The sequence below is a fragment of the Sphaeramia orbicularis genome, chromosome 12 (genome assembly GCF_902148855.1).
Source record: "Sphaeramia orbicularis chromosome 12, fSphaOr1.1, whole genome shotgun sequence".
In the NCBI taxonomy this organism is placed as follows: domain Eukaryota; kingdom Metazoa; phylum Chordata; class Actinopteri; order Kurtiformes; family Apogonidae; genus Sphaeramia; species Sphaeramia orbicularis.
Genome location: NC_043968.1, coordinates 14,611,889 through 14,627,034, shown reverse-complemented (window position 1 = coordinate 14,627,034; position 15,146 = coordinate 14,611,889). Strand labels below are relative to the sequence as shown.

Below are 15,146 nucleotides of genomic sequence, written 5' to 3'. Positions count from 1 at the left end.
TCTCTCTCTCTCTGAAACTACAGAACTCAGAGTGCATGAATAGTAGGCGTGAAACTTTCTCTCAACTTTTCCTCCCTCCCTCGGCCAATAACAGGGCTGGCTCTAATATACGGACTCCTCTGATTTGCCTGAGTCTCCTGTCCGCGGTCTGACTGACAGCCTAAGGGGAAGACTTTTTTTCTTTTCTTTTTTTTTCTTTTCTTTTTTTTTTTTTGTGCTTGCCCCGTTGGACTTGAAGGGGGCTCTACGTGACGACTAAAGAGGGGGAAGCACTTGTGATCGGAGGCGCAGCGGTGCAGGACAGTAGAGCAGAGCAAAGAGGAGAGAGAGGAGCAGTGTGTCCATCCGTCAACCAGCTGGAGGAACACACACTAACAAACCCTTATGGCTGCTTGAGAAATAACGATAAACCCCCCCTCCCCCTTTTTTCTCTTTTCTTTCTCTGGGACTTTTGGCTTTTTTTTTTCCTCAGTATTGTCCTGACCAGAGGTTGTTGCAAGTCTAATTAGTTTCTCCAAGTTGAAAAGTGAATCCACTTGCCGTGGACCGTCTCTCTGTGGCGGTCATGGATACCCATATAAGATGGAAAGTTAAACGGAGGATAAGGGACGCCCAAATCACTTTAGCGGTGATTCTGCTTTTTGTCACATCGCGAGCAAGTTCAGGTAAGATGCGCCTCAGATTTGTGGATACACTTTTGGAGCAGCTGCGCGCAAAAGAAAAGTTTTTTTTTTCCTCCTCTGCCCCTCCTCCTATCCTCCTAAACTCATCTTAATGCCTTTATTGGTGCACTAATATATGCAGCTTGGTCCACCCGAGACTGTGGAACTTGTCAAAGTGTCAAAAAGATGCGAATGTATGAAAGAAAGAAGCGGTTTTTTTATGGAGAGAAGAGGCTCATAGCGCACACCTATTGTGTCTGGAGTGGATTGTAAAGTAGTTGCATGCTTTTAACATCAACCCAAGCCTGGATACATCATCTTAGATTTTTGTTGTTAAAGTTGACACACACAGTAATTGGATGCAACCTACTTTATGTTTCCAAATTATGTATGCACTTTGCAAATATTGGAGTTTCAGTGTGTGTTTTTTTCTTGGTTGTGGGGCAGTTCAAGAGAGTTGAAAGTTGAAAGACTTTTTTTTTTTTTTTTGGTGGTGCTTCTTTTTTCTTAACTGTTGGGATGGATGAGATTCATTTTCATAAGAAGGAGGGGCTGCAGCTTGTCTGAAGTGGTAGGGTGGAGCCGCCTCAGGGAATCCAACCAGGACGCACACACTCTATAAGCACTGATTCTATGCAAAAAAAGACACACCGGTCCACAGTTTGTGTCAAATGCATTCAGCAACTTATGTGCTAATGTATGAAATTAAAGTGAATATATGTGAAGTTTGATAGTTGGGTATATTTGTCTTATCTCCTGGTTACACACTCCACTATGGGACTGAAATGGGGGTCCAGAGGTCATGAGGTGCTGTGTTGGTCAGTCTTGGGTCTGGCCCACATATATTATTAGCCCCTTTGAGACCTCCTGGCAGGGTTGGTGGTCTGCTGTAAGTCTCTGTCACAGGCCCTTTAGTCGAACAGGTGGCTTCTCGAGTCTCGGAGTGTATCTGTCAGAGACTGTGCCGATGCTCTGAAAGACACTGTGATGTGGTGCCTGAATTCAGCCCCCACCGCCTGGAACAAAAGCAACAACTGTAAAGTAAATGTAACAGAAAAACAGATGTGCTTTACAGGCTCATATGGAATATAGTATGAGGCATTTAAAGCAATTTACCACTGTAGGCTGTTTATTTTCATGGCACCTATAAACAGCGGCTGTGAACTGAACTGAGCTGAGGTCATTGATGATGATGATGATGATGATCTGATCCTGTTCTGGATCATTTCTTGTGACAAAGGAGAAGTTGGATTTGAATTTTTGCGTGGCGTTAGAGCAGGGACTGGATCCAGTTTGTTGCTGCAGGCTGGATTTAATCAGCTCTTAAAACTGACATAGAGAGCAACCAGAGTCTTGTAAGTGATCCTCAAGGGTACTGGTACACTTCCTGAAACTTGACACTTGACACATGCCAAATTGGAAATACTTGGTGACTGATTACCAGCAACACGTCAGGGCTTTATGTAAACTATTATACTGCTGCTTTAAATGATGCATTTGTCACAGTTAAGTAGCCTATCATTCTAGTACAATAACAATAATATCATGATATTTTCTGTGAAAGACTACATCATATTGTCAGATTATTGTCATACTTTCAATATTTTGCATGTGTCTTACCATCAGTGTCGACAAACAGTAAAAACTGGATATCCATTCAGTTATGAACTGACAGTGGCCTGAATAGACACATTATTTTAGACGATGCACTATTCTATATAATTGCATAAAATATTACAGGTAATTACTGACTAATAAATCATTTTGTACAAAGTAGTGAAATATTTGATTGGCTTTTTACTATGTCATTGAAGTTATATCAAAGGTAGTACTCCCTTATCACAGTTAACAGTTACCTCTGCATGAAAATAATGACCAGTGGCAATCAGAATTGTTTTTTGTTTTTATTTATTTTTTAAAGATGTGCCCAGAATTCAGTCCTACTCAAGTTCATGCACTAGGACAAACCTGTAGTTCATAGATCTAATCTTGTGCACAACTACAAATGTAGATACAGCAGAGTTACAGAGTTATAGATAGAATTATATATTTATGTTGACTTAAATCGAGATGCTAACACTTCAATATAGACAGTCCTAAAAGGCTACAGAGTTGGGGCCTAGCTTTTTCCATTTGGCTAATTTTTAATTAAGCATTAGGCTAGCAGACATGTAGCTCACTAAAAATGATAAAAAATACCAAGTAACTTCTGCATCTGAGAAGAGGATGTAGATGTTTTTTTTAACCCACTTGATGGAATACTAGCTAGCTTACTAGCTGCTAAAAGTTAGCAAACAGTTCTATTTCTAAAACCAGTGGGCACAGACCACTATTCACTTTTATTTTATTCCTGTTTTTGACTCCACCAACTCTCGAGGTCTTTAACAGTTAAATGCTCTGTTTTCAGTAGCTGCTGAGTTGTAATCTGCTGTGAGATTGTCAGAGCTTTTCTTTGTGAAGCAGTTAGCTGCACCCATTACCAGGTTCTATGGTAAGTAGTTACACAGAAAATCTAACAAAGCCTAAAAAAGTGCAATTTTGTAGTCTGCTATTTTTTATTGGTTTGTGTGAATATAGAAACTATTAATCTTTGATATTTTTACATTGTGTTGGCGAAATTTGTAACGAAAAGTTAAGCGTGGGGTCATATGCAGCATGCCCATCGTAGCTTAGCTAATCTTAGCTTATTTTAGATTAGCCTGTTTTCTTAAATTCTTGTGGACTAGCATGTATGCTGCTAGCTAAAGTAAGGAAAGAAAGAGCATATTCAGCAGTTGTATGAGTGTGGTCTTTCTGTTGCCCAATACCAAGTTTAAGGGTTAACAGCATTGGACTGGATTTGCATACAGTTATTTTATTAGTGGGAGTGAATCCCAGTCCTCTGCGCTCCCGGGAGGTCATTTTGACAAGGCATTAATGACGACACCCTACTTTGAACTGATGTGAAAAGTGGTAATAACAGAAGGCCTATAAGACATCGAGGTCAGGAATGAGAAGAGGGTTCAGCGGTTCAAAGGTGAAGGTCAGGACTTTCAAATTGCTGCCGCTGTCAGGTTTACAGTTTCATTGCCTGAAGAAAGGAATTCTTTTTGGAGGAACAAAGATGTTCTAGCCACTCCTCACCAGTACGCTGAAGTCATATATTTTAGGTTTGTCAGATTCTTTAGATTTTACTCTGTATTTTTTTGAATTCACACTTTCCACCTTCAGAATCAGAAGTGAAGATAAATATGTGTTTCTCTAGCTTCTAACTGATCACAATATGATTTTTTTAAAAAAATTTGATTGACTAAAAAGCACCATTTAAATGGCCTTTTCAACTGTGTATCTGTGGCTTCTTCTTCAGAAAGGCTTGTTTTGTGTTTTAGCCAAGCTGCTTTATTTAGTTTTGCTGATCAGTGGGTTCCTTTCACAAGCCTAGAGAATCGTGACTCATTTTTTTCAATGTGGTTTGTTATCATTAATTAACCAGAGTTTTTTTGGTGGGTCGGCGTCCGTCACAAACATTCATGAAGGACCAGCACCTACTCGTGCAAAGTACTTTATTCATCAAAAATACTGAAATAACATTCTTTGAATACCTTGTGCAAATGAAAACAAGGATGGATTTGAGCCAAAGCTACTGATAGTAAAAGACGACAGTAGTGAAAGGACCAGCGGATATGCTAAGGAATCAGGAAATATGGTCACGATTCAAGAATTGCAATATATTAGGGGTTGTTATTTGTTTTATCCTTATGTATTTTTTAAAGGGATAAACAGAAGAAGGCCTTGCTGTTTTACTGAGCTCTTTCACATCTGGATCCGATAAGTTCCATTGTGCTGTCTGCTAAGCCCTCCAAAAAGCAGAAAAAATGTCTTCCAGATGTTTTCTTCCCATTCTTGGTGGAACAGGGGACTAGGGGAAAAAAATCCTGTTGCATTTTTCAAAAGAAAATATACCATTCAGTGCTGGTTTTAGCGAATATTTCTAATCAAATAACATCTGCAGCCTTAGAGCTGAGTTTGTAAAAATAAGAACGGTGTGCTTCGTGTTTCAGACAGGTTTGCACATACACATTCAGGGTCATTAAAGGTTCTTTTGTTTTAGAGAGCCAACTTTATGGCAGGGGTAAAGGTTGAATACAGCTGGTCTGCAGCTGTTTTTCATTTACAGTCTCTTTATATCTGTACAACTCCTCTTCAGAAGGAATTTATGTAGTTTAGACAACTTTTTGCCTTTTTCTCACGTCACAAGAAGTTTTTAATGAAACCAGTTAGGGGATGGATTTATTTAATCCAAACAGAATGAGCAAATTGTAAAAACAGCGATTGGTTAGTGTGAATTTTACATGAAGTATAACTCAAAGATCAAGCAGGAAGAGCCAAAACTGATGTCATTCATCTCCATCTTTAAGCCATTTTAGTTTGAGCTATGAGTTAATCCTGCATCTGTACACTTCCTGTGTGATTTCAATGGGCTGTTTCTCACTCACCTATAAGTGGCAATCCTGAGGTTGTGTCCAACTCAATCAGATAATTGGTGGTGAGAAAAAAGTGGCTTCTTGTGTGCGCCTATTGCTGTGGCGCTGAGGAAGGAATCTGAGTTAGCTGGACTGTGGAGAGAGGCAGTGACCCTGCAATTGCATGTGCCACTTCAGCTTGTAAATGCAGGCTTTGTGGAAAGGACTCTGTAAATCAGGTCTAATGCCTGATAACAACATGGGAGATAAAACAAAATATGCAGGACAAGTTTTTGACCCTGTATTCGAGTTAAGGAGTTCCTTTGTGCGGCACAAATAGCGCATTATTTGCCATATCCTGGACAGTATATCATCTTTTCCTTTCCAGACTAATTAATGGTCAAATAATTGTTTTGCACAGCTCAATGGTGCTCTGTAGTCTTGACAGAGTGTGCTTGATTTGAAGCCAGTTGCTGATGGTTTTGTTTAAAGGTGTTGCATGGCCAAAAGACGTTGGCAACTGTAGCAATTATAGCTCCAAATTATGAAAAGGTTATTGTGTTGTCTATATCCTGACATATAGAGGGGAACAAAATGGAGGCAGTGGTGTTTAAAATGTCAACACGAACACACTAGTGATGTAAAAGTTGGATGGGCCGCTCATGATGCAACTCCCACTCCTGTATTTCATTTTTAACAGTATGCTTTGTTGCAGCGTGTAGCGCATGGCAGAGTGAAAAGGAAGTCTGGTCCAGGATCACAAGCCGAGTATTCAGTTCAGCTGGGAAACAGTGCTTTTCACTGTAATGGGGTATTATAATAATTGAGCATGGAAAGCAATGTATGACTCATCCTTTCCAACCCCATTCCCCCTTCCACAGCCCTAGCTTAGCCACAGCCTGGGCAGTAGAATTACTGAGTGTAAGCAGTTTTTTTTCCTACTAGGAGAAATACAATGGTTTTTTGGTCACTTCAGAAGCTCCACAGCAGTCTGATGTTTTGTTGTTTTTTTTTTTTTTTTTACTTTACAGCTGACGAAATTAGTTAGTGCAATGGAAAGACTACATTAAAGCAAGACACATACAGCCAGGTCCTGCTTATTCAGCACCATTTTGTAATTAAGTCACAATCTTAATTAATTTAGCTTTGTCCCAACAAGAGAACGAGACACAGATCTGGAGTTCGACCGCAAAATCTAATACGTGCTGAAGCAAGCTGCAGAAAATGTAGAAACCACTCAGTACCCACAGAGACGAGAGGAGGAGACGTGTTCCTCCCTTGAAAAATGCTTGTTTTTTTTCACATTTTTACCAACATTACAACATGTGACATGAATTGGTGTCTGATTTTAACGATTCAAAGTTGATGAAAGTAGCGTTCTGTCAGTCATGTAATTTACTGACACTGTAATTTCTGTTCACCCACAGGGTTCATGTTGCTCAAGTGCAACACTGGTAAAAGTGTCAGTAGATGAATAGACAGCAATACATAGACATTGTTTGGCACTACATTAGCTTTCTTTACCCCAGGCCGTAATTACTGCAGTTACAATAAGGATTGTTACTACATTCACACAAAACAGTGATTGATTGCCTAAATGTTATTTTTTTCCATTGTTACACATAGTTTTTTTTTTCTTTTGTAAGGGTGTCTTCTCTGTAACTTTATTTCTCATATTACTTGTTTGACTTGGAGCAGTGAGATGATGAAGCTTTGAGTTGGTAATTTAATTAGTTATAGAAAAAAATGCTCTTCTTTTTGTTTTGGGGAACATGTTGTATGTGCATTTTTTTCTCTAATTTTCTTTGCTTGTTGTTACTAATACTGTTGGCAGTCACTGTATTCTCCTGGTGAGAACTTTTGTTGCAAATATAAATGGGTCATTAACTTCTCACATGACAAAAGTTTTCTGTTGAATGAAAACATCGCACATTTGGATTGATTCCCATCATTACTCAAAAAAAAAAAAAAAAAAAAAAAACCCAAAAAACTGCAAAATGTGTCTGATAAGCTAACTGTGAGAAAATGTGCCACTTCGGTTTGACAGTTCCTCAGTATGATTGTTCTTAGAAAAATGGAAAAAGCTTTATTATGGAGAGGAGTTTCATATAAATAGATTTTCAGTTTTTTGTGCCGGTGTGTTGAGGCTGGAATAATGGAAATCTGCGAGACTGGGTGAGAGGAAATTGCTCTGTAATGTCACCACTGCAGGGCTCTCTTTTATCATGAATTTCTCAACAGTCAGGCGTCAAAACTATATCTGCTCGGGGAGAGACAGAATGAGGAAAAGGCTACAAAGCAGCAAAAGATAAAACAAACAAAAAAAAAAAAGGAAATGAGGTTGCTGATGAGAATTGGGAAATAACTGAATAACCGAATATAGCTGCTGCAAAAACAGCACAACTGAAAAATCTGAATGAATGACAAAAAGGATATAATGGAGATGATGGTGATATGCCTCAAAAGTGCAGTTCCTACAGTTTCTTGCTATAAAATGAATTCAGAGGTGCACTGTGGATGGAATCTTGACTCAGTTTTTCCACTTTAGTCTGTGGTGGACAGCAGACATTGATTTATCTTCACTGCTGTGAGCTACAGCATGGAGACAGTGAAGTAAACCATCTGGTATTCTCCCTGTTAAAGCAATAAGAGTCCAGCTAAAGCTCTGAGTACACAAGAGAAGCTCTGGTCAGAAAAACTCTCGGGATCATCTTTCAGGTCTGTGTTTGTGTTTTTGTGTGTCTGAGAGAGACAGTGTTTCTGTGGGTGTAGGTGAAAATATCTGAGAATTTATCTTCAGATTCAGGGTACATTTTTTAAGTGTGTGCTCATGTCTGACTGCTTGTCATTTCTTATGTTCTAATCTGATTCTTTGCGTTGTTTCCAATCAGTTTTATAAATAGTGGCTGGAGTTGTCTGCATGTGTTGATCATAACCAGGGAAATGAAGGCTTCACTGACTCTCTTCTCATTTCCTACACTGGTTTTTCCTCTCTGATGCTGCGTTCACGTGCTGCTCAGCTCTCAGTCCAGGTCACTAGGTCAGGGTTTGAAGCTAACCAAGTTTGGGAAGCTGCATACTTTTCTAAAGAAAACACATACAAAATACCAGATGAAATAAAAATGGTCACCTTGTAGATATTTACTTGAACTGATCTTATTTAATATTTGCTCATTTACTGCCATAGGTGGGAGTAAAGTTGTTAAATCACTGAATTTATTAATCTTATCTACTGATAAGTGAAATTATTTTAAGCCGTGAATATCATATGTAATATTTAGTTTTTAGCTTAATAGCTTTTTCAAAATATAACTTAACACCTCACTTGCATTTGTAAGCAATAGTATCTGAATTGTTGCGTTTTACAGTATGTGTGTAGGTGAGTGTTGGGGTTGTTGAGCTTTACCTACAAGGCTTAGATGTGTAGGGGAGGCTCGAAAGCCAAGAAATGGTCTTTGCCAGTCTGAGGATGACATGATGACATGATTCAGTGATGTCTTGTATATTAACATACAATACATATCTGCAGCAGTGTAGGCAAGGCAAGGCAGATTTATTTGTAGAGCACAATTCGTACACAGGACAATTCACAGTGCTTTACAAAAATGGAAAAGAGACAGATTAAAAACACACAATTACAATTAAAACATAATCAATAAAACATAAGTAATAATCAATTAAAACAAAGTAAAAGAGAATGTATGTAGTATTTGCATGCTTAAAGCAACATGTATTAGTTTCAGTCTAGGAAGTATAACGCCTGCGGTGTGATTCTGAGGTCTAATCACATCCTATGTTATCCTTTTACACTCATAGATCAGATAATTTGATGTAAGTAAGTATTGTGGATCAAGATACCGCACATATTTGTTGAGATGTTATGTTGTGTATGGCTAAATATCATGTGTTAAGTGTTCAAGTTGTGATGATTTAACCTTTAATTTGTACGAGAACATGTCATTTCCTCTTTTTAAAAGTACATAGTTTGGAGTCAGTCATTAATGGCCTTAATTGTAACCTGCTGTATTCACAGTAAGGCTCCAGCCTCACAACAGTTGGCTTCAGTTAAAGTTTTATAACAGAATCAGGCGAAATAAAAAAAATAATAAAAAATACAAACACCCTGCCTGTGATGCACTCTAGGAGGGGGAAGTTTCTCATTGGGCATTCTTGTTTTCAGCTGTGCTGGTTTCGAAGAGAGGCAGGGTCCTCTTTATGGCTTCTAATTACTCCATGTCCTCAGTGCCAGGTCAAGCATGTGCCTGCAGAGTCAGGCCTCACTTCAGGAAGGCCTGGAGGAGGAGGCTAGGGGGCAGTGAAAGAGACAAGAATGTTAATCTCCCCCCATGAAAAAGTCCTAATTCACTGGTCCGGCAACCCTCCTCCTGTCAAATGAAATGGTCCAGTCTGGAGTCACTAAGTGTTGTTATGTGTGTATATATATATGTATGTGTGCATTTGAGGAAACTGTGGGTAGATGGATAGGTTGGGGGAGTGGGATCCACCACAGTCTTGGCAAAAAGCCCAAAACAGGATTACAAATCTGGCACTGAAGCTACTGTTTAGAGAAACAGAGAAGAAAGGTAGAAAGAAATCAGAATGAGAAAGGAGGCGGAGACATTTATGATACCGCATCGTGCCCGTTATCTGTCACACTTGGATGTCATGTAGTGTGTAGAGTTAAAAATAATTCACACTTAGATTGTATTGTTTTACGAATTCATTATCCTTTACTGTACTGCAACATCAGCCACTATGTCTGGCAAACAAACCCATAAAAGGCCCAACACAAACCGCTCTGCTTTTAGCACATCACTTCAAAGATACAGTGCTATAGCTATTACTTTGTATACATTTCCACTGAGCACTCGGAAAAAGAATCAAAGTAAATGCAGAAGTGAATACTTTATAGGTTGTTAATTTAAAAGTTTATCTTGCTGTGAAACAAGGTTATAGAAAAGTTTATTTGAATGCTTCAATACAAGAAACAAGTTTAAGTGTTTTTTTTTTTTCCAAAGACATATGACAAGTAAATTAATGTATTAACTGAGCTGCTTTATTTTTAGCACTGTTTTAACAGTCTGTATTCGTCTGCACTGACTCTCATTTAAAGGCTATTATGTTTTGTTTAGATGTCTGCAGGAGAGGTTCAGTATTTTGTATGTGCGGCGGATGAAAGATTTGTTTTTATGTACATCAAAGCGCTTTCACCGAGCGTATAAGTTGAAGTGATGGACTGTATTTATTTACAGTACTCCCTTGGTGTGATATACTCCGTGGCATTACAGCACTTGAAGCAGCTGAGGAGGAAAGAGGCCGGTGGTGGTCAAATGTACACAAGACCGTGTCATGTAAACAGTTTCTGTATGTGTGTGGACAACCTACCTCTTGGATGTGAAGGGCTGTGGTAAGACGGAAAGTATTTTTAGCATCTTATGCCAGAAGTGTTGGTCTCTCAAGGGAGCAGCACTGCTCAGTAGGTAAACATCTCAGCTTAACAAGGTGGGACTGAGACTCATACCTGTGGGTAAGGATGTGGTCAGGATAGCATCCGCTGGAGGGTCAGCTGTCGGTAACAGAAATGCATGAATGAAGCTGTATGAGCGTACTGTACATTCAAGTGACAGAGAAACAGAGTTGATGGTGTTTGTGTTTGCGCCTTTCTCTAGAGCTGTGATGCTCACTGCTTGTCATTGTTGCTATTAACCCATAAAGATCCAAACCTCCACTGGGGACCAAAAGCATCTACTGATCTAAAATGTTTAAAACTTGTTGATCCACTAATCCTGTCAATACATGTAAATAATTGGTGTAAAATACAGTTTGTCAGCTTTTTATTGTCATCAAATATGACCCATTGTGACGTCCAGAGGCTGCGTAGTAGTTTCTATAACATTGATTCACCAGTTAATCTCATGCAGTTTGATAAGTCACAGTGGATGGAGACACTTGGTTTATGGTCAGTTAATGATATATTTTGCTGATGGACTCACTTTTTCTTTAGTTTTCTCTGTTTTGATAAAATAGTCTTTGAATTAGCCCTAAGTTTTCATGAATATCTTAATTAAATACCGTACTTTCCGGACTATAAGCCGCACCCACCCGATCTCCAACGTCTCACCATCGTTTCATTGATGCCAAACTTACGTGCAGCAGCTCTGTTTCCTTTTTCGACAGCCGGATTGATTGTTAGTCCGCAAAAAATAAATAAGCTGCATCATTTTTGAGTCGTGGGTTCACAGTGTGTGGAAAAAAAGTAGCGGCTTATAGACCGGAAATTATGGTATAGGAATTTAAACATAGGAAAATACATGATTTGCAGTGAAAATTGCAAAATATAGAGGATAATATTATAATAAATGATGACAAGTCACTTAAGAAAGATTAAACAGAGAGAAAAATTCATTTGAGAACTGCCATGAAAGTAGCACTGGGTCTTTATGGGTCAATCGTTCATCACTAAAGAATTGACTCTAATCATGTATTTTTTATATATATCATTAGCCTCATAGCATAATTGCTGAAGTCATATTTTTTCAGGTCATTGCCACTGAAGTAGAGTTATGCAGATATTATAATTTGGCCCACAATATGACTTAAACTATTAATATGCTATGAGGCTAACGATATGTTTTTTCATTGGGTGAATTGCTTCATAGACAAACGTTTACTGATTCTCACATTGTATTATTGTATCATAGTCGGGACATGAGCAGGGGTACTTTCCGCTATCCTTTCACCTTCCTGTTTTTTTTTCCTGTAAGCTGCTAATTGGCCTTCACTGCGTGGCTCACCTCCTGATGACCCAGCAGACTTCCTATGATCACTTTTATCCATCAGGGGATATGAGGCCTTTGATGAAAAACGCTTGCACAGGAAAAAGCAAACTTGAAGATGAAAGGTTGATATTACATACAACTGACAGACAGAAAGAAACATTGATTGGCAAGTATAGAAAAAAAAGTCCCAAAAAAGAGAGAAGTCTGTACACTGTGAGGCTCCAAGTGGATAATTTAATTCTCTTTTTAAAACATTCATTGATGTGGAAAATGGGCTTTCCTTATAACAATTGTTTACTTCCCCAAAAGCTGCTGATCTTCATGGGATTACTTACTGTCAGTTTGGATTAGCAAAAGCAACACTCCTCAGCAGGGGTCATGACACAGTTAGCATCGACTGGATGCTCCTTAAAGGTTTCCCCTTCTCTTCCTCTGTGCCACAGAGCTGGCTGTTCTTATGATGTTGTTATTGTTGTTATGATAGCTTATTGTTAGGCTGCTGCCCGGAGGAAGTTATTTCCATCGTTTTTCACAGTGTGTGTGTGTGTTGCTGTTGTGTGTAAAGTAATAAAGGAGCGTAACTTGTGAGAAATATCTGATAAATGGAGATGGTTTACCTGTAGGTACTGTTAGTGTGTGTATGTATGAGGTTAGATGCCTTTTATGTGCTGCAATATAAATGATGCTTGTGTTGTGACATGTTTAGTCTAAATATCTGCTCTTCCCTTCACTATTACAGTAAACGAACGCAATGTTAAGTCTGTTTATGGGCGACCTATTAAGATTGTCTCCCCACTATGGTCCTTAGCACCAGAGTTAATGCAAGGTTGTGTCCATATAAGGGAACAAGAGAAGAGTGTGTGACAGAAAAGGGCTATTATTGGGGTGAGAAAACAGACGTTGCTTAATTAAAAACATTCGCAAGGATCTCTATCGATGTAACTAATGTTAATTTGCAGGAAAAGATCAACTATGACCGCTCATTTTGAAAAAAACGAAGGCGAATCAGCCGTTACTAGCAGGTCCTAGTAACAGTTGTGTGGGTGTAAATGTGGTTGCAGTCGATTTATTTCCATGCCTTGTAAGGACTCACTCACCGTTCCCATCAGAGTGATTGATTAATTTATCTCCCGAGGGATAATTATGTGCTGTTGGATGTTGGCAGGTTAGAGAGAAGCACTGTGGTGTCAAAGCAGGCTGTCAAGGATTTTAGAGGGAACATTTGTGACATTTGTGTTTGACAAAATGGCAAAGTGGTGTGTTGGGCTTCTGACCTGCTGTGCTCTTTGTTAAATAATACATTATCGGAAAATGTTTGAAGTGCCAGTTTGTGTGTCACTGTTATTATTGCTTTAAGGCACTGCCCGTACAGTTTTGCTTCATAGATCCACAAAAACAGGCACAGCTTCTCTGAAGAGTGGCACATGCACAGGATTTTAGCAGTTTTTACAGTGATGGTAACCTTTATAATTTGTTCCGGTTTACAGATGACCGTTATGAACAGCTGACAACTGTTGATAATATTGACAGAAGAGTTATGCTTTGTTTGAGATACTTATATTATTTTGACAGGTTTAAGCAGTTTTTGTCATTTGTTTGTTTCTTGGCAACATGGGCTTAATTAATCAAACATTTTCAGTCCATTATTAATGTAGATGCAACTATTGAGCAGATTTTGAAATGTTTTAATGTACCTCCCCTGAAATATCTTAACGCTTTATAGGGCAAGGGACTATTTTTGGTAATTTCCGCATACATTACAAGACAGTGACAGCAACAGTTACAGTGAGGCAAGAGGCAACAATCTCAGGTCCAGTGTGGTCTCCAGGGTCTGTAAGGTCCACCTCTGCATGAACAGTGAGTGTAGCTGCTTTGTTAGGTACCATGAAGTAATGGTACTAATGTAAGGAATGATGTTCAGAGGGGTAATGTGGGTGTTGACAGGTGTCTGGATCAGCACTTATGTTGTTCTAATGTTCTGAAATACAAGTTCCTATCGCCTTACATGTGTTTTTCTTGTATTTTTTATATTTACTTCTTGGATTTTATTTTACTTTTTGCCACTTAAGGGTAAGGAACCAAATGTGGCAGCTTCATTGACCTTGATTTTCTACATAACAATAAAAAAATTGAAAAATTTCACAAAAGTAATCAAGTCTTGTTAGGTCCTCCAATAACACACTAAGGTTGAAATTTTGAGTTTCAGAGTGTTTCTATGAGTGAACTATAAAGGGTTAAACCTCTAAGGTCATTATTCATATGATGGATTAAATTCTCATGTGAATAATCGTTTTCACACAATCCTGTCCACCTGAGTCTCTGTCACTGTGTTAATGTTGCATGTTCTGTGCTAATAGTGACACATAATTAAGCTTGCTCCATTCAAGGTTTCTGAAGTTTGTTGGAGACTGGCTAAGCCTCAGTTGCTAAGCAACCAGTGTAACAGGCTCAGAATATAGAAAGATGTGTATCACACCTTTTCACATGGTCTCCCAGTTTTGGAGTTAGAAGTGATTATCTAAAACATAGATTTCAACTAATGACAGATCACTTGGGGTATCTGTGACATATCTACGTTTACCGTCACTTTGACAGTCTGACATATTGCAGTGTTGGAGAGGCTTCAGGTAGAGCTCATTAAATGAACTTCTGTCATCATGGTGAGTGATTGACACGTTCTGGCTGGTGGGTGAGTTTCTGTCTGTCTCTTCATTATGAGCTGATGACAGACAAAGCTATCTTTTTGTTTAGACCCTTCATCTGCTCTCAGGCTCTGTCATCCTGCGGTATGCACTTGAAATATTAATGTAGCTGTGTTGTCTTCTTGACATGCTGAAAGGATGGACACGGTGGGTTGTGAAATGAAAGGGTGTGGTGGTGCATAGATTAATGTGTTTCCCTTCTTACCTCAGATTATCTGCTCTCACAGGTCCATTTATTTCTGCATTGTGTGTCTCTCAACAGCATTGCTTCCTTTTGCATTGTTCCATATTCAGCTGATTAAGATGGGATAACACCTCTGCCAAGACAGGAAGGGTGGGCTGGTTTGTAAGATTTAGAAAAATGACAGAAATAAGTGAGAGATGAGAACCGCCTGATTTGGAAATCTTCACATGGACATTTTCTGACTAAAATCTTGTTTTCTTCTTGAACTAGTCTACACAGGCTTGGTCCAGACTGTGTACAAACAGATATAAACTGTTTTAAACTGTGTTTACATGTTGTTATGTTTGTCAAGTAACTGAACAACTCCCCTCATGTTT

General features: G+C 38.8%; 1 protein-coding gene across 2 annotated transcripts in view; it reads left to right on the top strand.

The window, feature by feature from the left end:
* The first annotated feature begins 269 nt into the window (after positions 1 to 269).
* The window catches only part of col5a1 (procollagen, type V, alpha 1), a 75,351-nt gene continuing 60,474 nt past the window's right edge, over positions 270 to 15,146 (top strand). For both annotated transcript variants that reach the window (XM_030149605.1, XM_030149604.1), the window contains exon 1: positions 270 to 665. In XM_030149605.1, the coding sequence (XP_030005465.1) occupies positions 566 to 665 (100 nt within the window). In that variant the 5' untranslated portion in view covers positions 270 to 565. The remainder of the gene's footprint in view (positions 666 to 15,146) is intronic.